Below are 23,078 nucleotides of genomic sequence, written 5' to 3'. Positions count from 1 at the left end.
TGTGCACTCCAGAGTCGGAGCTTCCTCCGTGGAGTTTCCCGACTTGCAAAAAAAAAAAAAAAAAGCGTTGGTGTATGTTTTTCGAGGCCAGTCAGGCAGAAGGTGGCCGAGCGGCAGAGGTGACTCGGGATGGAGCGAAATCCAGGGGCAGGGCGAGGAAAGGAGTCGCCCGTGTCGGTGCGCACCGCTTCTCCTGGGACCGAGGCGCCAGCCGTGTCCTAACGCGTCCCGGAGGAATTTGCGTATTGTAACTAGCTTACTTGTAACTAGGTTTATTTTGCAGTAGGGGAGGAGGGCCGCCTTGCTGTGCCAGCCACAGGCGTGACCCCGAGGATCGATATTTTGTGAGAATTGTGTGAGGAAGGCACTTGCTGCCCGCCGGCGGGGCGTCAGCCCGGCCGCCGCTCGTTCGCTCGGCGGGGCAGGTATTTTTTAATGAAAGACAGCTCGCTCCTATCGTTTCCGCGCGGGGGAAGCGGCACAGTGTCTGTGAAGGCTGTTTCAGGCCGGCGTGGGGGTGCCGGCGGTGCCCTTCCCCTTCGAGGCTCCGCTAAGCTGCTTCTCGGTTTCAGTTTCCCTGCGGCCGTCCCGGCGCTCCCTCGGTGTTAGTCCTTAGTGCATGCGACCCCCTTCCCTGTCCGTTTTTACAACTAATTCCGCGGTTTCACGTATTGTTTTGTAACCTCCGTGTCGGGTGCGGGGAGAGCGGGGCCCGGGGGGCGGCGGGGCGGGCCCGGGCGGCGGCGGGCGCGCTCTCGGGATGCCTGTACGTGACTGTGCTGTTCTCTCGCGGTCTGATCGCATTAAAGATCTGTGTTTGTGGCTCCCCGTGCTGCCCGGCCTTGTTCTTGCGCGTTCGCCGCCCCGACGCGCCGCCCGCCCCCGGTCGCCACGCTGCGCAGGCGCCGCTCCGGGCGGGGCGGAAGCGGGCAGCTGCGTCCCGGCGTCACTTCCGCTAGGAGGCGGCGGGGGATGGAGGCGGAAGTGACGGCGGTGGCGGCGCGCGCGGGGTGAGTGCGGAGCGGGGCGGGGGTCGGTGCTGCCGGTGCCGCCCGGGGCGCGGCGGCGGGGGGGGGAGGCTGGGCCGGGCCGGGCCGGGCCGGGCGGCGGGCAGCCGGCGGGCAGGGCGGGGGGGCGCAGCGAGCCGCCCCGCGCCGCGGGGGCAAGGCGAGCTCCTGGCCGCCGCCGCCGCTGCGGCCTCCCGGGGCGCCCCGAGAAGCCGGGCTGCTCTCCGGGCCGCTCCTCCGGCGCTGCGGGGGTGCCTTTCGGGGACGGGAACCGGGCACCGGCTCCCGAAGCGGCCCCGCTCCCCGGGCGCTGCCGCCGGCTCCGGCTGGGCGGGCGCGGGGTGGAGCTGCCGGGCACAGCCGCTCCGCCGGCGGGACCCACGCGGTGCCGGAGCGGAGCTCGGAGCTGGAACAGGGGGTTGGTTGGGCCCGTGGGCCGGCCGGCTGCTGCAGCCGGGCTGGGGAGCAGCGCCGCTCGTCCGTGAAACGCGGCGGCTGTTCAACGCTCCCGGCCGCGCTTGACCCGGCCCTGGTGCCCCTCCCGGTGATGGGAGGGGTTTGCTGTCCACCTTCAGCAGCTCAAAAAGTTGCCCCAAACCGTATCGAGAAGCCTGGGGAAGAATTTCATCCCTTTTGCAAAAGCCTGGGACTCTGCCGAGGCAGCTTGTTGCTCTGGTCCCCTGTTTGATCGGAGCGGGTCTGTCCCGTGCGGGTGGCAGGCCCCGGAGGAGTCCTGAGGAGACGCTTGCCCGGCACTTGGAAGTGCAGGTCCATCTTTCAGTCGAACGGAATTACAAGAAACCCCTCACCGCTACAGAGCTCAGCACGCAGCCTTCAGCACTAATCCTGGGGAGGGACTGCGGTCACGTTTCTCTCTTCCTCAGCAGGCCGCAAGCCTAGTCTACAGGCATGAATTAGAGCATTTCTTGCAGAAAGAAAAATGCTTTAATGTGTTGAACCGTCATCTCATTTCCACCCTTTTTTCCTTATTTTGGAAAGCGAAAACCTCTTGCGTAACTGCTGGGAGTCGGAGGGGCAGCCTGCCCCGCAGGGAGGACGGCTTGGTGTAACTGGAGCCAGCCCTCCCGCATGCCAGGGCAGGATCGGGCCCCGTTCGAGGGGCTGCCTGTGGAGGCTGGAAGCCGAGAGGCTCCTCAGGGCTGGGTGTTGGGTGTGCGGGTGGAATGGCCCGTGAATGAGCTTTCCTCCGTGTCCGTGTGTAAGAGGGGAAAATAAAAATTCAACTTGGGGGAGAAAAGAGGTTTCTCTTGGAGATAGCTGACAAGGAGAACAGCGGCTGGAGGAAGGCTGTTGTTTCATGCTGCCGTAAACCTCGCTAGGCTGTGGAGGAAGGACCCAGTGGACGGCATGGAGTTTGTGACCTGTGGAACAAGTGCTCCACTTAAAAAAATGTACTTTCTTTTTGTCTTTTTAATAAACCTACGTGAAATGACCACAGCCTCTTCTAAAGGGTTTTCGTGCACCGAGATCTCCCCAAAGTCCCTATTGCGTTAAATGTCTGGCGGTGCGGAGAAGTCGCCGTGCTTCTGGCGCGAGCAGGGGAGCCCCGCGGAGGAGGTGGGGATGTCTCTGACGCGAGAGGTTCAAACAACTCGCTAACTACTACTCGTGGGGCTGACGCAAGGGATCTGCAGCAGTCGGCGAGGGCGAGTGGCTCGGATCCAGCAAAGCTTCTAAGTTCTGGGATGATAAATGGCACGTGTTTCTGCTGCTCAGTTGTTATTACTGGCCTAACCTATAATCAGTTCCACGCAGCTTTGCAGCTTTAATGCTGTTCTTCATCTTAGAGAGTTTTGCTCTTCCCATCGCTCTCTTGGAAAAAGTACTGGATCGTGTTTTGCTCTTCACTAAAGAGATCGAGTTTCTCTGCTTAAACCCCGACTGTAGTGAAAACTGCCCTGGGAAAGAGGACTTTTCTCCTACAGGTGACAGATGTACCACATTCTAAGGTGACATTTGGTTGTGCTCTGGAGGAGTTTCTAATTCGCTTGCTGTGAAAGCTCTGCGGCACGTGTTGTGTCTGCACTGGAGGGTTAAGTGTCATTTAAGAAGAACCTGGTGTTTTGAAGAGACCTCTGTTAACAGAGGCAAAATAGCAAGAGGGAGGGGCGGGGAAAGGACAGCTGTAGCAGAATGTGGCTGTTTCTCTGAGCCGGGTGCCTGTGTTGTCTTTGGTGTGGTCTGGGTTACAAACCGTGTCCTTACAAAGGCCGTAAGGACGTGAGCAGGAGCAGAGGTGCCCCGGCGTCAGAAGGGGATGGTCTCCTCGAGGCAGTTCTCCCCATCAGCCCGTGGCTGTGGCTTTGTATCGAGAAAGAGTTATGAGCTGCAGATGACCCAGCAAAACTGTAGGCTTGTGTACGCAGTGCAGTCTGAGTGTATTTGGAAAGGAAAATTCCTCACTTGGTGGAAATCTTACGTGTTATTTCCTCCTGGCTGGACCCTGATGTAAGTGGGACTGCAGAAAAGGGAAAAAATGACCCAATAATGTCTTGATGTTGCAGCAGGTGACTGCCCGGCGCGTTCACTGCAGTGCCATGCCAGACATCGGATCAAAACTGAACAGTCTGCTCGTGGAAGACAGCCACGGAGGGAACGTTGCGTCTTGTTCAGACCGAAATTTGGAAGCTGTTTTGTTATTATTGATTGCAGCTTGGGGCTTCAGCAATTTCTGGCTGACAGGAAGGAGACCCGTAAGGTGCTTAAAACAAAAAACTGGAGAACCAAAACACCCAATGCTGTGTTTGGGTTCCTAAAATGGCCAGTCAGAATCTGATCTTACCATTCTGTGAAAGTTATAAATACGTTGAACATCAAATCTAAGTTATGATATATTGCCAGAAATTTTCCAGGAAGAACTGGTGCCTGGTGAGATTACAAATGCTGTGGTTTGGTATTTTATGGGTGGAAAATGAGTTAAACCTTCCATCACACTGATACTTAAATGGTTTCTGTCACCAGCTCTCATACATCTGACTGTATGCGGTTCTCTCTGTTTGTCAGGCCGTTCTAGCTGACAGGCAATGATAGTTTGTCTCTTGGATTTAGCTGTGCCTTGGCACTAACTGCTTGCTGCACAAGTTTCACTGGTTTGATTCAGATCAGATCTGTAAATCTGCTCTGTAGCTTCAGGAGAAGAGGAAAGTCAGTGCGCCACGAAGGTGAGTAAAGCTGTGTTTGTCCTGAGCGCAGCGTTGTTACTGTGGGACAGGAAAGGGTACTCGTTCCTCCCTGACTTTGGTCGGGGACTGCTCCTAGCTCGTCCTGTTGCTGGGGGTAAGTAGCCTTTAAAGCTTGGGGAGCGGTGGAAGTGGGCACACCAGCAAATGAAGTCATATGAGATACAGACCCTGGCTGTACTGCGGCGCTCCTTGGGCTGTGTGGGTTCAGTTTGGGTCTGCTGTGTGCGGTTTCTAATTATTTCCTTTTCTATGAAGTTTTTTTCCCGTGTTTTCCCACAGTGAGGCCTCCCCTCCCCAAGCAGAGAGCTGGTGCTAGCTACGAGATCTAGTGCACGCAGCCTGTGTTAATAATGCAGCAGCACGCGATCCTGTCGTTGCGTATTTCCTTGCAAGGTGCCTGGATGCGTTAAACTTTCCAGTGACTTATTTTGTGTCCTCTACCAGCAGGAGACAAAATGCCGGCTGCTACAGGACAGTAAAATCATCTAAAATGCACACTATCATCTTCTGCTTGTCTTCAATTAAACTGATTACCAGACTTCTTTGTTGTTCAGCGCTCAGACTATTTCACATGTTGCCAGCATGTACTTTGGCAACTGCGGGCGATGGGATTTCCTGCATTGTTTGAGTCTTTGCCATTGACCTTTGTGGTCGTTGTTCTGGCACTGCCTCTGCTCTGGCAGGGGTGCAAAGGGCATTATTCAAACCCGGAAAAAAAAAGAAAGAATTGCTTTAAAGGCATTGAGTGCTCTTTGTAATCGGTGGCTCCTAGGGTCATTGCTGCAAAAGAAGGGGAATTGCTGGGGCTGTCAGGATAATTACCACTTTTTTTATTGTTCTCGTCCCAGTCTAGATGACAGTGGTGTGATTTGTAGCGAGTCATAAAAATACGCCTTCCATACAGCGCTAAGATGGTGGCCCTTTTGGACTAAGGGGGGAGAAGCCTGCTTTTGGTTCTTCTCGGGAAGTCCCGTAGGTGCTGGAAGCGCTCGGCTGTGCGCTGGCGGTTTCCCAGCTCCGCGCTGGGGGCTGCAGAGGGCTCCGCTGGAGAGGCCGGTGGGGTTGCGCTGGAGCCCTGTCGCAGCCCGTGCTGTGGACGCTGGTTACCGCAGCATTGGAGGAGATCCACCTCTCCCTGCTGCTGGAGACGGGCACGCCAGAGATACACGAGCCATCCGCCTCATCGCAAGGGAGGCTGCATGACCCATTCCTGCCGCCGTCCCCATCGCTACGGTGGCGGTTGCTCTGCTCCGGTAAATCATTTGCTCAGCCTGTGCCTGCAGCCTTGTGCCTTGAACCTGCTAGAGGCCGGGTGCTCGTCCGGCTCCAGTAACATAGCGGTGCTCGGCTCGCCAGCGTGATGGCCTGGTTGGGGGGAAGGCTGAATGCACAGCTCTTCCTTTTCTTCCCCTTTCCATCTGGAACCTTCCTACCCCTGTCCTCTCTGTCAGGTGCCCGCAGTTGGTCTGGAAACAGCCGGCCTCGTGAAAGTGTCTCTGGTGTCGCTGGTAGACTGATGTGAAAGGCAGATGAGGTCTTTGGAGTAAGATCTTTGGAATAAGATATAACTTCTACATTATTGATTTAATTGCATTTGCATGGTATGGCGCAGCCTGAATTAAATTGTCTGGAGCGGTATCTTGTACTCGATGTGCTGTCGTAGAATAAATGCCAGAGTGCTCGGGCTGGAGTAAGTGCTTCGTAATTCCAGCCTTGCAAGTCCAGCAGGCGCTGAGGTTAGCTAGGGGACTGACATCAGCGTGCCAGGCTGTCCCGCTCGCCCCATGAGCTCAACCCCTGCCTTGCCATAGGTCTGTCCCCGCTGTGATTTGTACCCAGAAGAGAAGAGGCCTCTGCAGCTCTTCCCTGCGGTGGGACAGGGATAACCTGGGGAGGTGAGACCCCCCGTCGAGCCGCAGCTGCCTGAAGGAGCCTGGCCTCCCAAGGGTGACTCTCATCTTGTGGTTCTTTGAACCTGTTAATGAACTCGGGCATGAAACGTGAGACGTAACGAGCCCTGTTGTTGTTGGAGTTGAAAGCCCAAGCTCTCTGCGTTGTGCGCTGATGCTGAGTTTAAGCTATTTTCTGCTGGGGAAGTAAATTGCTCCAGCGGACAAGCCAGGCACGTGACTGCTGGGGCACGGTCATGGAAAATTGGCTCGGTTGTCATGTTTATTTGCTCTGATATAACTTTTTATGACACTGTCATGCAGCTTTTTCCAAGGCTACTGGAATGTGTTATTCTTTACTTCTTCCCTTCCGCTATTTTTTTGAAGCAGCACTATCAGAGGAACTGTATATAGCATTGATTTTTATTCTTGTTGTGGGTAATGAGTTACAGACTTCTGTGACTGCCTAGGGCTTTTTCTTTTTTTTCTGTTTTTATAACAAATTAGCACAGAACCCCTCTGTTATTGTAGCTGTAGCTCAAGATTATGATTTATAGCAGGAGAAACTAAAATAGCAGTTGTTAGCTCTTCTTCCATTCTGATGAAATCAAATTTTCCCGATTTTACTCTCAGCTTGTGCCTTCTTTTTCCTCTGGGGAGGGAAGTAATCACTCTCTTGCCTTCTGCAGGGCTGGGTTGCTAAACTTATCAAGTGGTTTCTCATCTGAGAAGGTGTTGAATAGCTTTGGTTTGTTCCTATACAGGATATGGTGGTGTTTGCTTCTCTCTCTCTCTCCTGGGGAAGCTCAAGTGCTCATTACAGTAGGGAACAGCCTTATGTTGGAATATAAAGGTCACAAGTGTTTCCTTTCAACTCTCCCGCCGGGAGTCAGACTGACATACACGGGAGGTGGCCAGAAGTCTTTGCAGCAAAAGGAGCTTTTGGTATGTTTTTCTTGAGGGAGACCTACAGACCAGGCAGTCCTTTCCGCCTAGAGGCTGTAGCCTTCTTTGTCTGGGTCTAGCAGAGCTGATTTCCTCCTCTGAAGAAGAAATAGTGCTATTCCTGCATCCCACGGTCTCTCCCCCTCGCTCCGTGGTGGAGACCTCCGGTACCAACGGCGCTTTGTATCTGGCTCTGTGACAATACGCTGATTTGCTTGCCTCCTGTTAAATGTTTCCAGCATGAATATCAGGTAGTAACAGAATATTTTTGTTGGTTTTTTTATGTTTTCCGAAATCCGTTTTCACTGCTCTTTCCATTGTTGCAGGTGAAGGGGGAGAAGGGTGTCTGAATACCGATGAATGAGCTGCGATGGATAACAAAGACTCGGAAGCTGAGATCCACCCTCTGAAGACTGAGGACGTAAAAGCTCAGGAGAACCATGAAAACTCTGTGGAGAGAAGAATTGTCAGCAAGCAGTCATCGCGACTGTCTCGGCTGTCCCGGTGGCGCACTGCCGCCTTCTTCATCTCGTTATTTCTGTGTCTGATAATTGTATTTGCTTTCTCGTTTATCATTCCTTGCCCAGAGAGGCCGGTGTCAGAAAGAACATGGTTCCGAAACTACAACAATGCAGGTGAGCTTGCTGTAGCAGAATAAATACTTACCAACAGTCCTTTTCCTTTATGTGCCACGAATTTGAATTGTGGAGCTCTACCTAAGCGCGATCTGGAGCCAGGCCTGCAGGGATGCTGCCCTTGGGAGCGAGAGCTGTGAATACCTGACCTGGATAAGCAGTGGCCCATCATAATTGGAGTGGCCTTCCAGGAGGTGTTTACAGGATCTGATGGAGAAATTAGATGCTGCTCTGAAGCGCTAACAAGGTAGCAGGCTGGCCTCATTTGGAAAAAAAAACAGGGAAGGGTATCTGGGAATAAATCTTTGTTGAAGTTTGGTCTGTAAAATGTTCCCTTGAAGTCTGAGCTGAGGTTTGGAGACAATTAGGCGCTTTTTCCTCTGTCAATAGGACTTTCTAACTTTTCCCCATGGCTAACAGGAAGGGGAGAAGAAGAGTTGCATCTTGATTTTTTTATAAATTGCACAAATTTATAGTTGCTTTAGTCGGCTCTTTAGCCTGGGTACTGCTCCCTGGTGGCTCAGCATTCGCTTCTGAGAGAGCTTTTCTGTAATCTTATGTGCAGTGGGGGTGTGCTGGTTGTGCTATAAACACACAGATAGTGCTCACCAACGGGGACTGAGCTTTGCGTGTTAATGCAGAAATCCCAAGTTCTGCTACCCTGAGCTGAAGAAGGCTGCTTTTAGTTGAGAGTGAGAAAGATGGAATATCTGGGGCTGGGTTTTGTGGGGTTTGGGTTGTTTGTTTGGTTTTTTTTTTTTTAATATTTCAGGAATAGCAACCCCACACCAAGACCAGAGTTGTTCTTTGTTCAACATAGTTCAACTTCTGACTGCTTGGCTATAAAAAAAGACAAATCCTCTGGGGAATAGCAAATTTTAAAAATCCTTTGGCACTAACTTCCAGTCCTTGGTACTCACATAGATGGCTTTTTTTAATACAAAAGCCAATTTGTCCTGATGTTACACTGTCAGAGATGGAGGCAGTGAGTAGGTCTCTAGGAATTTGTGTTCTGCTCCAGCTAGCTCTGCTGTTGGTTGAGGCAGTGCTCACCAGAGCGCCTGGCTTGTCATCTCTTTTACAGTGGCCTACCAGTTTCTCGCTATAGAAGATGTGAATGAAGACAAAGTGCAAGATGTCATCTTTGCTTTCAAAGCTAGCAACGGCAGCAGCAGCTTCAACAGATCCTGTCTGGATGAAGGTAGCTGATTCAGAAACAGAAAGCCTTGTAGTAAGGGCTGTTCTTTCTCTTTTGTCTCTAATTAGTGAGGCTGCTGTGGGACTAGGAGAGAAAACCAGGTTAGCCGGGTGGGGAGAGGAACTGGGTGAGTCCCAGCCCTCGGGTGGTGCGGAGCAGCAAAGGTGGGGGTAGGTAGCGCTCCCTCTGACATCTCTTCTCTTCAGGTCTGCCTTCTCCCTGTGCCTTTGTTGCTGCTGTGTCTGGCACGAACGGCAGAGCGCTCTGGGAGAGGCCTGCTGCCGAGGAGATTGAGTGGATGGAGTGTGGCATCAAGCAGCTCGGGGGGGCTGAGGCCCCGGGTTGCTTGGTCGTGGGGAAGCCGGTGTCTCTTTCAGCAGTTGACCTGCAGGCAGGTGAGTGATGAGCAGAGTACTGCTGCCATGCAGGGGACGGTGCTTTCCTCACCTGGTAGCCTCCAGACCTCGGAGGCTGGGGACGTCAGCGTGACATGACTTGCTGGGACATGAACAATGGGCACAGGGTATTTATAATCTTGAAAACCTTGCCAGAGCCATTCGCTGGGCTGTTCAGAAGCGCCTGTGCTCTCAGCCTCTCTGTTCCAAAGGCTGGGCTCTGTGGTGGTGGTTTGTGCCAGCCACTGTATGATAAGAAGAACTTTTCAACAGCTTTTGAAACAGGAGAAGCAGTTTCTAGCTGTGAATGTAACTTTATACTCTCAGGGGTTGGACACAAACCTGCAGTGTTTCTCAGTCGTTTGCATGTGAGTGCGAGGAGTGCCTGCAGTGGCAAGAGGAGTGGGAGTTTTAGGGATTTATGATTTTAAAGTCGTCAAGGAGAGCACTTAGGATAAGTACCTACCAGTTTCAGTAGGCCAGGATTTTGCCTGCTTCCTCTGGAAAGCCTTCTTAATTTCTGAACCTATGGATGGAGAAATTCATCATCATTTTGCCTAGCGTGGGGCGAGGGTAAAGAGTGCCTGTACTTCTCTAGGAACAGGGCAGTGACCGTCTATTGCACCTTGAACCTTCCTTGCTGATGAAGCCGGAAATACATTTCCATTTTTGGGGTCACTCTTTCAAAGGTTCTAAACAGTGCATGTTCTGCCTTGGAAACATGCCTAGGATCCCATCCTCTGTATCTGGTATTGAACCCTTCACACTGTATTTTCCAAAAATTGGGAGAGAGTGTCGTGGTTTAACCCCAGCCGGCAACTAAGCCCCGCCAGCCGCTTGCTGACTCCCCCCCAGTGGGATGGGGGAGAGAATCGGAAGGGTAAAAGTGAGAAAACTCGTGGGTCGAGATAAAGACAGTTTCACAGGTAAAGCAAAAGTCGTGCATGCAAGCAAAGCAAAGCAAGGAATTCCTTCCCTCCTTCCCATGGGCAGGCAGGTGTTCAGCCATCTCCAGGAAAGCAGGGCTCCATCACGCCTAACGGTGACTTGGGAAGACAAATGCCATCGCTCTGAACGTCCCCCCCTTCCTCCTCCTTCCCCCAGCGCTGTATGCTGAGCATGAGGCCATATGGGGTGGGGTATCCCTTTGGGCAGCTGGGGTCAGCTGTCCCAGCCGTGTCCCCTCCCAGCTTCTTGTGCCCCCCCAGCCCACTCGCTGGTGGGGTGGGGTGAGAGGCAGCAAAGGCCTTGACTCTGTGTCAGCACTGCTCAGCAGGGACGAAAACATCCCTGGGTTATCAACACTGTTTCCAGCACAAATCCAAAACACGGCCCCGTACCAGCTACTGTGGAGAAAATTAACTCTACCCCAGCCAAACCAGCACAGAGAGAAATAGCAAGAGGTATAGCTCTGAGGAAAATCTAGTGGGGCTTTTAATTTCCAGTGTAGATGGAAGCGTAGACACACACAGAGCTGGAAAGCTTCTGTACCAACTGAGATATCTTAACACTGTTTCTCTCATCAATAGGCTTTAGCACAGGTTCTTTACAGACTATTAATGAAGTAGTTGCTTTTAGGTCAAAGTGTAGAAAGGTGACTGCTGACCCAAAGGCACGTAAGTAAAGACAGCTATAAAGAAATAGCGTAAGCATGGAGAGAAGGAACCAGGCTAAGCCACAGGTCACAGCAACAATAGGGTAGGAAAACTTTCCATACATAAATTAAAAACAAGAGATGAAAAATTGCTTCAGATAGAAAAGTGAAGAACCCAGAAGCTGACGTATTCGATACCTTTTTGTGATTAAGTAGGTTAAAAGGAGTTTCTTAGCGTAGTTGACTTTTACTGAGGGTTAGGAGGGCAGATCAGAATAAGATGTATTTAAATAGGCTAAATACATTTAAAGTGGCAAAGTCTGACTTACATCACATTGTGCTAAAAACAGTAGTCAGAACAATCTTTAGCTGTTAATGATTCATCATCGTGGAGGATTGGTGAGATTCCAGGGCTCTCAGGCTGCCTAGCCTCTGCCTGTAGGAAGATTGAAGGAGAGATAGGCAGATTATCATCTGAAAGCGTCTGATGTGGTTTTGATCTTTAAATGCTGATAAAGTTATTGCTTTTCTATCAATTCGAGTTGTATGAAGTCTTGCTTTCCTCACTGCCAGAATAAGTGACCTGGGCAAACAGGAAGGAAGGTGTAGGATTGCACGCTTCTGTTTGTGAGGGACATCTGACATGCCTGCATGTTATCTGACAAGCAAACTGGGACACAAGAGCTTAAGATTAGCTGTTCCAGGTCAAAGCAAAAGTCTGTGTAGCTGGGTGTTCCACCTCTGCTGGGGCCAGAAGCAGAGTCCTGAGGAAGAGGACAGGAGTAAGTGTATTGTCACACCTTATCTCTTTACCCTATTCTCCAGCAGCCTGCGCTGCGAGCCCTGTGAGCAGGTCTGGTCCTCGCTGGTCTCCTAAGGGATATGGCAGAAAGGGGACCAGATGTATGAAATTGCTTCTGTGCAAGAAATCGCTAAATAAACCACAACTCCAACTTGGAGAATGTGTGACAGGGAGAAAAGTCTATAAAATTATGAGTGATAAGTAGAAGAACAGGGAGTGATGATTTCCTGTCGCAATTCTTCATTGCTGCATGGTTCTTTTATCAAGCGATAGGTTCAGAATAACCAAAGGGGATGCTTCTTGACATCATCCACTGTACGGTGGATGCCCGGAGCTTACAAGTGTTTAGTAAACAAGTGGGCAAGGGCATGGGAGAGGGGCCTGACACTGCTCGGTAGAACAGACCTGCCTGTAGCTCAGATAGCTTGTGCTCTCCCAGTCTGCAGCTCACAGTCTTTGGATGTGCGTCTGGACCTCAGCCGGCCTGAAGCAAGCAGTCCTGCTTTGTATCCTCTGCGGCTGCTTGAAGTGGGAGCTGAACTCCATCATCTAAGTCCTAATTTTATTATTCCATCCGGACCAAGCCCCCCCCCCCCCCCCCTTTCACCCAGGTTAGATTCGCTGTCTAGGCACTTGTCTGATTTCCATCTTGGCTTCTGTCGCCGTGCTTCTGCTGTGACCTCGGGCTCTGAGGAAGCACCGTGGCACTCTAGATGTGGGACAGAATAGTCCCATCTCCCGGTGATGGAGCGGGATGGGACTGGATTCACAGTTCCACGGTGCTCTTTGGGCGTTGTGTTAGAGCATGAAAGCTTCTCAAGTCCTTTGTGTTGAATCCGTCTCACTGTTAACTGTTTCTATTAAGTCAGACTTATTAAGAGAGTAAGATGCTTCCTCCAAAACTATATCCACTGTCTAACCAGCAAAGAATAGAGCCTTATGCATTGAAATGCACATTTCATCGGCCTGGTCTTACTGTTGTAGCTTTGGACTGTGCTGAAGCCAGGATATAGTTATCTAAAACTTTTAAGTTCTCTCTTTCCTTTGCCTGCTTGTTTTCTTGGGGGGTAAAATTCTTTGCCTTCCCATGATTTCCTAGGGGCACTCTTCTACTTCACATGTGTTGTCATAAACCAAATCCAAGTATTTTTTTCAGTGTTTCGGTAAAAGCTTTGGAGGAATCCTATTGGAAATACAGCCTGCTTTGAATTATTGCAGACAGCGTCAGGTAGTAATTCCTTGGCCTTCAGTACAACTGCCTTCCTGACAAAGAACAGATGATTACTTTGCATTCCTGAAATGACAATTGCTGTGTGGGATACTATTTAAAGGGGACAGTAAGCATTTCCCCTCTGAGCACCTATTTAGTCGCTTAAGTCTTCCTTAAAAAGAACCCCCCCAGTGGTCACCCCCCACCTCCTTCACCAAATTCCACTGCAGATTCCACTGGGCAGTGACTGGACAGTGGCCAGCAGCCCTGGGCAGAGTGTACGGAGTAGAGCCACTCAACTGGCCTGGAGCTGTCGAAGAGAAACCCACCCTCACACACACACAGGTTTTTAAAAACCAAAGCTTTGCTACCTCTATTTACAGACAAGTTTGTGTGTGTTCTTCAAAGAAGGGAGAGGTGGGATGTGAGCTGGCTTCCGGCTGGTTGTGTCAGCGTGGAACATCTGCAGGAACATCTGCAGGAGGCAAGTTGCAACAAAAAAGGTTTTGTCGGGAGTAGCTGCAATGCCGAGGTCAGAATTCAGCTGCTTTGTGGTCTTAAAATGTCTGCGCAGATTTAAGTGCACAGCAGCAAGGTTTTAGATCACAAAAAAGGATTCTCCATGCCACGAACATGCTGGGAAGCTTGTTAAACTAAGGCGCGGGGAAAAGCAAGCTGTCCTTTGTGCCAGGACGTTCGGGTGCCTTTGTGCAGGCAGCTAGAATTACTTTCCAGTATGAGCTGAAATTGCGAGGACTGGGACTCCTTTGAAATGCAGCGAAGTACCCCATGATGAGCATCAATGTGACTGGCTGGTGGTGCTGATGGCCTGTAAACGGCTGGCTACTGTAAAGTGCTTGGAGGAGCAGGGGCGTGGAAAGCCTTTCAACCTGAAGTGCGTTTTAGTGACTGTTTCCCAATAACTCTGTCTTCTAGGGGAGGTTCGGTGGAGACAGTCCAGTGACTTTGGGGCTAATTATACTGTGCTGACTCCCGTGGCAGTGATTCCAGATGTGGATGGTGATGGAGTTCAGGACCTGATAATCTTTATTGCTACAGGAGATAAGGTATGTCACTCTGAAGCTATGATAAACCCGGTGGCCGGACCACAGGGCATGGCAGGAATGTTATTTATTTCGATCTTGTAATCTAAGAGGAAGTGTCCAGACGCCTCTGATATCTGTGGGTTTGGGGTAGGTTCTTTCCCACCTTGCAGAGATGTACTCCCAAATCAATGCAAGTGTTTTATGGTTTAAAAAAGAAAAAGAAAAAAGCTGGCCAGGAATCCTTCGCCCTTTTCAGTCTGCACTCCTCACTGTGTGTTCCTGGGCTGCGTGTGGAGTGAGCCTAGGCGAGATGAGCTTGCAGTTTTCTGGGAGTCTGCTCAGAGAAGTGTAAGTGAACAAACCCTGACAGGTTTGGCTCTTAGATCAAAGCACAGCTGACAGCCAGCGCTTTTGTACCACCACTGGCCTTTTCTGATACCTCTCATATCTCTGCCTGTGGTCCGCTTTGCACGGCTCTCTTCCTAGCGTCACTGCGCTGGTTAATTCTGACTTGGGTTCATTTAGTGAAATAGCTCCTAGTTGTGTTATCTCCGTTCCCATATCGCTTTTCCCATTTCTTAGAGGGGGGGGAAAGTCATGTAGCTAAAAGTGTTTTTATACTAAAACGTCTGCATCCATGATTGAGTGGTACAGCATCATCCGCATGCGCAATCTGTCCTGTTTAAAGCATACAAAAGTTACGGTTCCCTGCAAGTCTGATGGGAGGAGTGGGAGCCCCGTGTCCTCATGTCCTCATACCACAGCACTCCATAAGCAAATACGACTTTGCTGTCTGAGACATTGTTGTTGCCAGAGTCATCAGAAATTCTATCCTCTCCGACTCCTACGTTTCTCTTCTGTTTTCTTTCCTCTTTGCTTTTGCTATCCCAGTTATCTCAAGACTCTTTTTTTTTTTTTTTTTAAATCTTAGGCAGCCAAGAAATGTTTGAATGTAGTCTCTGTTCTGCAAGACTGCCTTTTGATTTGTTTTCCATTTAACCTCTCTAGCTATCTTGGTATGAAATCCCTTCCTCCCTCTGGACTTGGCAAGCACTCTGTCAACTTAAGTAAAAGTACGTTCTTTTCTGAGAAATCACGCAAAATGTAGGGAGCTTGAGTAGAGCTCTGCAGCTTGGAAAAAGGCGCTCCTGTCAGAAGGGAGATTCAGAATTTAAGTAAATTAGCTTTGTTGCTAACAAGGGCTGAAGTTGAACGTTACATCGTACTGCTGTTTCCTGAAATGGCAGAGCTTTGAGCAGCGTGTGGGGAAGGGTCTGTGTGCAAGGGGTTTAGATGGCAGCTTTTTCTGAGGGTCTTATTGACCCCTACCTGCTGCAAGCTTCAGCCCAAATACATCTGGGAAAATATGACATTTTTCAGGATACATCGCCTGTAGCGGTGCGTAGAGGTATTAAGCAGTGCAGTGCGTAAGGTGGTGTGTATTCTCACTGGCTGTACGGCTGTTACTCTCCCGGGGCAGCTGCTGAACCAGCGCTTATGAGTAAAGGTGAAGCTGATCTACAAGAGCTGGTATGTGTCTCCTCCCAGTGCGGGAGGCTGGGAACAGCTGCGTTGCTCTCCCTCTCCAGCTGTGTTCTTCATTCTCCCCAGCAAACTCAGCCCTTACTCACCTGCCAGACTCTCCAGCTTCACCTGGAGAGCAGCAGATTGCCTTCTCTTTCCCAGTCTCTCCCTCTCAAGCAAGAGGGAAGGGTTCCTGCCTGACTCAGCATCTCTGATGGATGCCGTTTCTCTTGGTGTGATGTTTCTCTTTCCCCTAGCATGCACTGCTCTCCCCAGACCATGACTGTTGCCCACACGTTTGAATCTGATCCTGGTTTTAGCCTTTATTCTCCCGAGTGAAATGTTTTTAGTGGATTCTGTTACCCTGCACAAAGAATATAAAGAAACCTGTCAGCTCTTTTTATCCCCTTGGACTCATGTCAGCCTTAGGAGGAGTAGATTAGGGCACTTAAAATATTTAGCAGAGCTACGTGTGAAGCCAAGTTTCCCCTGTGCCCATATGCTGCTTTGTTTCTGCCTTTAGGTCCTCTCCATCGGTGTCACCACTCAGTAGGCTTGAGCTGATCTTCGCTGTCCTTAGCAGAGCTGGGGCTTGCTGTTTGGCGGTCCCAGCCTGCAGGGGAAGCGCTTGGCAGAGGCAGTAAAATCTGAGGGCAGGTGGCTGTGCTGGAAGTGGTTTTCAAACTTGCAAAAGTATTCACAGCAGAGAGATCATCTAACTCGTGCCCACACCTACGAAACCAGGGAGAGACTTTTCATCCGAGCCTGTGCTGTTCCCATTCAGCTGCTGTTCAGTACCAGCTGCTCAGAAGCTTTGGAAAACACTCGAGTCAGAGCAGTAACAGTGTGATGCAGCTTTAACCTTTTTTTTTTTAATCCCTTCCCTGTGTAGATTAAGACCTTCATCCATTCAGGAAAAAATGGCAAACAGATCGGCTCCACTGGAAGCCTGAACGTGGATGGGAAAGCTCGCTATATCAGGCTGAACCTGGACTCCTCCTCCTACTTCCTTTTCTATACAGGTACAGTTCTGTTTGTGAATTCAGTCTGAGAGAGTGATTGTAACTGTGAAATCAGGATTACCGGACAGTTACCTGAAAGAGTGTTTTGCATTCCTAAAAGCTGTGTTGTGCTTTCACCTAGCGAAAGAGCTATTCAAGGCCAAGAGAAGGGGGGGCTTCTGCTTAAACTAAGGTTTGTTACGTACTGTAGTAATTTTATTTGAAAAATGTTGAGAATGGAAGGTTTAAGTAGTCGTTTATAGCAAATGATTACTGTGGAACACGTGGATTATGAACAGATAAGATGTTAAAAGCATTCAAAAGCAGGCTTGAGTCTCAAAATATCACTACAGCTCTGTGATGCAAACCCTAAAAATATAGTTGATCTGCCAGATCTGGAAAATCGTAGAGTTCAGAGCAAGGGCAGGATAACTCATCTCCCTCATTCTTGCTTTTTTTTGCACAGAAAACTCTCTCTATGCATATTCCCTGAAAGATCTCTACAGTGCAGCAACTGGGATGGAAATTAAGCTTCCCAGCCTTGAGCAAGATCCTCAGTGGGAGAAGAACATTGACCGCACCACGCACCGCTTATCCCTTCTCAGGTGTGAGATTATGTCTTGGTTGCTGGTGGATTGGAGGGTACCGGTGCTCCTGACAGGATGGCCTGTTGTGGCTTTGTTCTTTCCTGGCTACGTGGCTTTTGGACTGGAGCACGTCCAAAGCTCGGGGAGAGGGCTGGTGTTGATGGCCTGGTCAGGGGTTCACAGGAAAGGAGGGAAAGCAGGCTAGGGTTTCCTATTCGCATTTACTGTGCAGGGAAAAAACCAAAACCCCACAATAAAACCACCCACAGTCTAGAAAGCGTAATCGTTTCTCTGTCCTTATTCAGCTCTGGAGACATTCGTTACCTGGCAAAAATTCCTGGGCGATCACGGGAGAACATCTTGGTTGTGAACTCGGAGATGGCCACGCTGATCAATGCACAAAATCTGCAGACTTTGTGGACCCTCAACGTGTCCCGTGTTGTGAGGTAGCGTTACCGATGTGGGTTGGATGAGGCATTTCCAGGCTCCCAGCAGCAGCGGTGTCCTGGCAGACACTATTTTTTAAATTCATTTGAAACATAAAAGCCTGCTCTGTGGTCATATGTGGATCATGCTTATTGTATTATGTGTCCGCTGCTGGCAAATGTCAGATGCCACTTCAAAATGGAGGAGCCCAAAGCTTTGATTCTTCATTCTGTGCCTGCTGCAATATGGCTGTCTTAGGACTGGGCTCAGAGCTGGGGGTGGTATCAGGCTAACCTAACACAGCAGTCGAGTCTCGTACCAGGAGAGCTGTTGGGAGGATAGGGGCTGCTCTGAAAGAACAAGGTATGCCCGAGCCATCAGGGTGTGTTATGATCTGTCCATTCTCTTTCTCTCCCTTAGTGAGCCGCTGCTTGGTTACTACAAACCTGATGTTCTTGGCATTGTCCTTGAGAGTGAAATTGGACCCAACAGAAAGAAGGTTTGAACGCTCTTCCTTTTAACTTCCCTTTTCTCGGCATGTCTCGGCTCAAGCAGGCACTGAGTCAAGGGCAGCTGGTGGGATGTCTTCCCTCTGGCTTCCTAAGGAAGCTTTAGGCTGGGAAAGGATCTCTTTCAACAGGTTATTGAAGCCAGCTCAGGCACTTTAATTCTCTTCTCAGCAAGAGGCTTCAATGACAGAGCTTTGAACCCCCTGAAATAGCTGCAAAACTTGTGACTTTGATGTGGCCCACCCCAGGTCTCACGGCTCTGTGATGCTCAGCTTCAAGTATTTCCTCGTCTTCCCGTGTGGCAGATACTTGTTCCTGTAGACAGTGTGGGGTAGAGACAGCTGACTTGACTTCTCTCTCATGGCTTGTTAGAGCTCTTTGGTATGAGTTCCTTTTCTTTCTTTCCTGCTAGGTTATGATTGTCGAGAGTGGGTCTGGAACAGTCCAGTGGGACCTGAAGCTGAACTCAAGAGCGGAGAGCCCTGGGCCGGCCACACTTTCTACTGCTGATCACCGGTCCGCCTTCCTCATCTGGGGTGAATACCAGGCGGCAGGAAACGAAACGGTGAGTAGTGCTGCTGAATGGTTGCTGCTCTCCAGACTTTGGGCCAGAATTGGGTGGAGCTACCCGCTTTTCCCAGCGTTCACATTCACATCTGTCTGTGCCACTAACGCTGCAGCCTCCTCCACTGGGTGTGGGGCCGCTGACCAGTCTGGTCTGCTAGAAGCAGGCAGACCTCTGCGTGCGATCTGCTCTGTACTGGGTCCTCACGATGTCCATAGCAGTGTCCCTACTAGCAGCTGGCGGTGGCATCAACAGCTTTTGTCATCCTCAGCTTGGCTACGTAGAGAAAAGGGACTTAGGGGCTCTATGAATAAAGTCACTGGATTGCCCAGAGCCCTGCCTTGGTGTGGTGCTGTAGGTGAGGCCGGAGGCTGCTGACTTGGTACCTCTGAAGTTGCTGCTGTTTGGCCTGGAGCCTCCCACGGCAGTACTGCACACGGTGATCTCCCACGGCCCCGTGAATATCCTCTCTCTGCGCCAAGGCAGTCTCTGGCAGCCTCGACGCACGGCTCAGCTGCGTAACAGAGCCCTCTGGGGCAGTGGCTGGCAGTGTTAGTGACAGGTTGTGTCTTGGAGGATGCCCGAGCACCAGCTGAGCTTCTTGTGCTTTCCTCGCTAACTCTACCAGCCCTAAGGCAAAAATCTGTCTCCTGCCTGTAGCAGACAGGCCTGCTATTTGCAGGAAGCTTGGGGTGGGGAGGAGAGCACCAAGCAGTAAGCAAAATCCCAGCACTAGTACTAGTGGCATCAGACAGGATGAGTTGGGCAGACAGGGACAAGTATCTGCCTGGATGTATTCTGTCAAGCATGAGTAATAGCTGGGCCTGGTGCTGGCGTTGTCTCTGCGATAACGTGTGGGTCCAAGTCCTCATAGTGTCCTGTTGGTTGCAGAGATCCGGAGCTCCTCTCCAGAAGCTGTATCTTTTCCATCCTTCCTACACTAATGTCCTGTTGGAGCTCTGCAATAGCACAGACCAAATAATTGCATTCAATGGTAAGTCCTCTCCTTCCAGCCCTCCAGCGAGGAGGCGCAGGAGGACGCTGGCCTTCTGGTACCTCCTGGACTCCGTGGGCGCGAGGTGTTGGGTCTGGTGGCCGGTCTGAACACGGAGACCTTAGGCTGGGCTTTTCCCTCCGCTCTGCGTTACAGCCACGCTGTTCGAGCGGAGCCGTCATGCCTGCTACGTGCTGTTGAGGGGGCCTCAACCCAGCGAGGAGCCAGGGTCGGTGTCTCTGATGAAGCGTAAGCTGAAGGAGGATATCTCTGGGAGCAGGGTGATCTGGCTGAGCCAGGTGGCTGTGGACAGCGAGCAGTACATCCGGGACCGCCTCTACAGGATGCGATTCCACAGCCGGGTGTGAGCTTGCCGAGGGAGGGGGAGAGGTTGCCTTGGCCCAGGCGTCTCCAAGCTGCCTCTCCTCTGCAGCCGTGCTCTTAGCAAGCCCAGATCATGAATTCAAATGGGAAGCTGCCTTTCTCGATCTGCAAACCAAAGCGTGGCTGGCGGGGAAGCACCCCCAGTGTCTGGGGACACCCAGGCTGTGGGGGCAGCTGCCAGTGCATCTGTCCTCAGAGCTGATGGGACTTCAGTGCTTGGCCACCACTGAAGTGTTGTCAGCTCGGGGAAGAGGGCTTTCCCCTCGATCCTTCTGTGCCCGCAGAACTGTGCTGACTCAGCCGGTGTCTGGAGGGAAACACATGCTTGCTGGGGATGCCGGAGTTGATTATTTCTTGGGTGCTTGTGTGAGAAGCGGAGCTTTGATGTGTGGTGTTAGATTTCCTTTCCGAGTCAGCTGTCCTGGCTGTGGGAGAGGTGCTTGGCTGCGGGTTGATTTGCAATTTCCCTCTCCTGGATTTGGGCCCCTGCTTCGGTAGCCGTGGGGTGTGTGTAGTGATAGGCCCCAGCCGCGGCTGATGATGTGGCTCGGTGTCACCCAGGCCAGCAGAGCGCAGGTTAAAGTGTCATTCTGCTTAGAAAATGGCCTTTTCTCCTAAGAACAGCCCCATGTGCCCCACTCTGCAGTCACAAGCCTACCTGTGTCTGTCTCCTCTGTTGCCTCCTTTCCAGCCAGGCTGTGCCGTGTTGGTGACACAGAGAGGGAGCTGGTCTCCCCCCTGATTTATGCATCAGCATTCCTCCCTGTCCCCAGGCTGATTATAGGTGATATGAAAACCGCCCTGAGTCCAGGCTAGCTGGTCCCTGCCGGTACAGACACCACCTCTCCTACTGGTTTTGAGGTGCCAAGGAATCTAGGACATTTTTTCAGTGTAGAATTGCACTTTAACCTTGCCTGGGAGCTGGGCTTGCCGCTCCGGGGAGCCCTGTACCCAAGTGGCAACGCCAGCTCTGCTGCAAATACTCTTTCAGTCTTGAGGCTGCTGAGGAGCCTTCTCTGAGCACTGTCCCCTCTGTCAGGAGGCGGGCAGGCTGTAGGACAGGCATGAGCTGCTCGGGGAAACAACGCAAGCTGTCTCTGCAGCACAGCTCCAGAGAGAGCTCTGTGCTCCCTCCCTGCCCTCAGAATTGAAGCGATGCTGGGCGAGGATCTTCAGGTGCTGTTCTCTCTGTCCAGCCTGGTAGCCCGAGGGAACGGGACAGGTTGCTGTGTGAAGACGATGTCTCCCCTGGAGACTTCTGTACTGTGGCGTGTATGCTCTGCCCCGTTCCTTGGTGGGCACCAGTGCGGACCGTGGAAACGAGGTGCAAAGCCTGGAAAACAGTTTGAATCAGCTGCTCAGTCCTGAAAGCTGCAGTCCCCACACCAGCCGCGCTGAGACACAAGCCCTGTCCGTGTGCTGCTGGGCATCCGTCTGACTGGTGAGAGGAAGGTAGACAGAAAACACACCCCCTAAAAATAACCTCTCTCAAGGTTTGCGGTGCCGCAAGGGGTTTGGCCATTGCCTCCCTCCCTTGCCTAAGTCTCACATCAGGGTGTGTGTAGAAATACTGTAGGATGAGAAACTTAAGCCGGGTTGTGTAGGGTCAAGCATCAGTTCTTCTCTTGTGGCAACTGCTGAGCTTTAACCTGCTGCAGGGCAGCTCCTGGCTCCAGCAGCTGGTGTCACCCAGGCTCGTGCCCACAGCTTCACCTCTCCCAGTCTTGCGGCAAAATGAGCTGCAGCATCAGTGGTCTGCTTGGATGCTTACCTCCTGCTTCCAGCTGGCCCGGTAGCTGCCTAAAGGGTGCCCGGGCTCTCTCTGCCCCATGACCCGTAGCTCAGGCAGTCAAGGGAGCCGTGTGGGATGAGTACTGCTGGCCTCTGCAGAGCTGCGCTGCCGGCGGGGCCCGGTCCTGGGGCATCCAGGCTGTGCAGGCAGCAGGGGATGCTCCCCAGTGAGCGCTCCACAACCCCCAAAGCAGCCTGGACTCAAAATGGTGGGTTTCCCCCTCTGTTCCTCTCTTTCCAAGCTGTTTTCTGAGTGGGTCTGGGGGTGCAGGGAGACGCCCCTGCCGTGTCCCCTAGCTTAAGTCGCCTCTTTGCGCAGCATGGTAAAGACCTGAAGCCTAGCAGCCCACGCCAGCGTCGCAGGGATCACGGGCTGCGCCGGCGCTGCAGAACCCGGGTTGTGAGGGCTGGATTCAGCCCGCCCTTCCACCGGCTGGGGCAGAGCTGAGCGTGGCTGCGGGAGCCGGGCCGTGGGAGCCCCAGGCTTGCGTGCCAGTCTGATCCGTGTGTCGGGTGCGGGTGGTATCCCACTGAAATTCCCCTGGCAGGGAGCAAGGTGCCTGGGCTGTATTCTCACCGCAATCACAGCGTCTCGGCTCTCTCCCTCCTCTGATCCCTACCCAGGCCTGACCTTTCCCGTAGGCGCACTGAATGTTCCTTCAGGAGAGCTGGATTTTCTGGCTTTTCTGGCTTTAAGTTGTCCATTAACGTTTCCAGATACTTTGGAAGCGCAGATTTCCCTGTGGCAGCTCGATTAAATGCATCAGTGCCAAACCAGCACCTTCTTAACAAAGCAAGTCCTTTTCCCAGCTTATTTCCCTGTGTAATTGGTTTTTTGCAGTATTTAATGAATGACTTCGTGCCTTGATTCAATAACTCAGATGGGTGATGATGGCATGTATCACTGTGTTATGTATTAGTGTGTTTTTTAACACTAAGACTGTTTGGTTTGGTTCTTTAACTTATTGCAAATTGTGCCCTATAGGACTTGGTCTAACCAGAATGGTTTCAATAAATCCTCTTTTGCATTGTTTGTAAATGGTGCCCTGCTTTTGTTGTTGCAGCTGAGGTTATGCAAGACTTCGGGATTTTTTGGCAGCCCTTTGTGTGACTTCCCGAAGGCGGAAAGCCCCCTTTTTGGGAGGGATCCAGGTGTCCTGGTGATGCTTGGATGGCTGAGCTGGCCACAGCTCTGCCCCAAGGTGCTGCCTGCTGCCCTGTCCCGCTGCAGGCAGGCGATGGACTGGGAGAAGGGAGCACGCGGAGGGAGGCCGGAGTTAGGTAACTGTCCCTGCCCCCTGCCTGGGGCTCTGTGACCTGGTTTTACACCCCAGATTCCTGCTGCGGTCCATCAGCATGAAAATCTCACGCCG

The 23,078-nt window shown here is 51.6% G+C and overlaps 1 protein-coding gene across 1 annotated transcript; it reads left to right on the top strand.

The window, feature by feature from the left end:
• Positions 1–963: 963 nt before the first annotated feature.
• Positions 964–22,738, top strand: FAM234A (family with sequence similarity 234 member A). The gene is made up of 12 exons (XM_075515704.1): positions 964–1,010; positions 7,371–7,679; positions 8,764–8,880; positions 9,084–9,272; positions 13,815–13,945; positions 16,341–16,470; positions 16,916–17,054; positions 17,342–17,482; positions 17,883–17,961; positions 18,384–18,536; positions 19,428–19,530; positions 19,687–22,738. Exons 2-12 carry the CDS (start codon positions 7,415–7,417, stop codon positions 19,896–19,898), a joined length of 1,659 nt encoding a protein of 552 aa, XP_075371819.1. The 5' UTR covers positions 964–1,010; positions 7,371–7,414; the 3' UTR covers positions 19,899–22,738.
• Positions 22,739–23,078: the final 340 nt, after the last annotated feature.

Source organism: Mycteria americana, chromosome 12 (genome assembly GCF_035582795.1).
Source record: "Mycteria americana isolate JAX WOST 10 ecotype Jacksonville Zoo and Gardens chromosome 12, USCA_MyAme_1.0, whole genome shotgun sequence".
Classification (NCBI taxonomy): Eukaryota; Metazoa; Chordata; class Aves; order Ciconiiformes; family Ciconiidae; genus Mycteria; species Mycteria americana.
Note: the sequence above shows the minus strand (reverse complement) of the source record. Positions and strands in the feature narration are given on the sequence as shown.

Coding starts and splice junctions, on each gene's coding strand:
- FAM234A (XM_075515704.1), top strand. CDS start 7,415: ATGGATAACAAAGACTCGGAAGCTGAGATCCACCCTCTGAAGACTGAG. Junction 13,946..16,340: donor TTATTGCTACAGGAGATAAG/GTATGTCACTCT, acceptor TTCCCTGTGTAG/ATTAAGACCTTCATCCATTC. Junction 17,962..18,383: donor TTGGACCCAACAGAAAGAAG/GTTTGAACGCTC, acceptor CTTTCCTGCTAG/GTTATGATTGTCGAGAGTGG.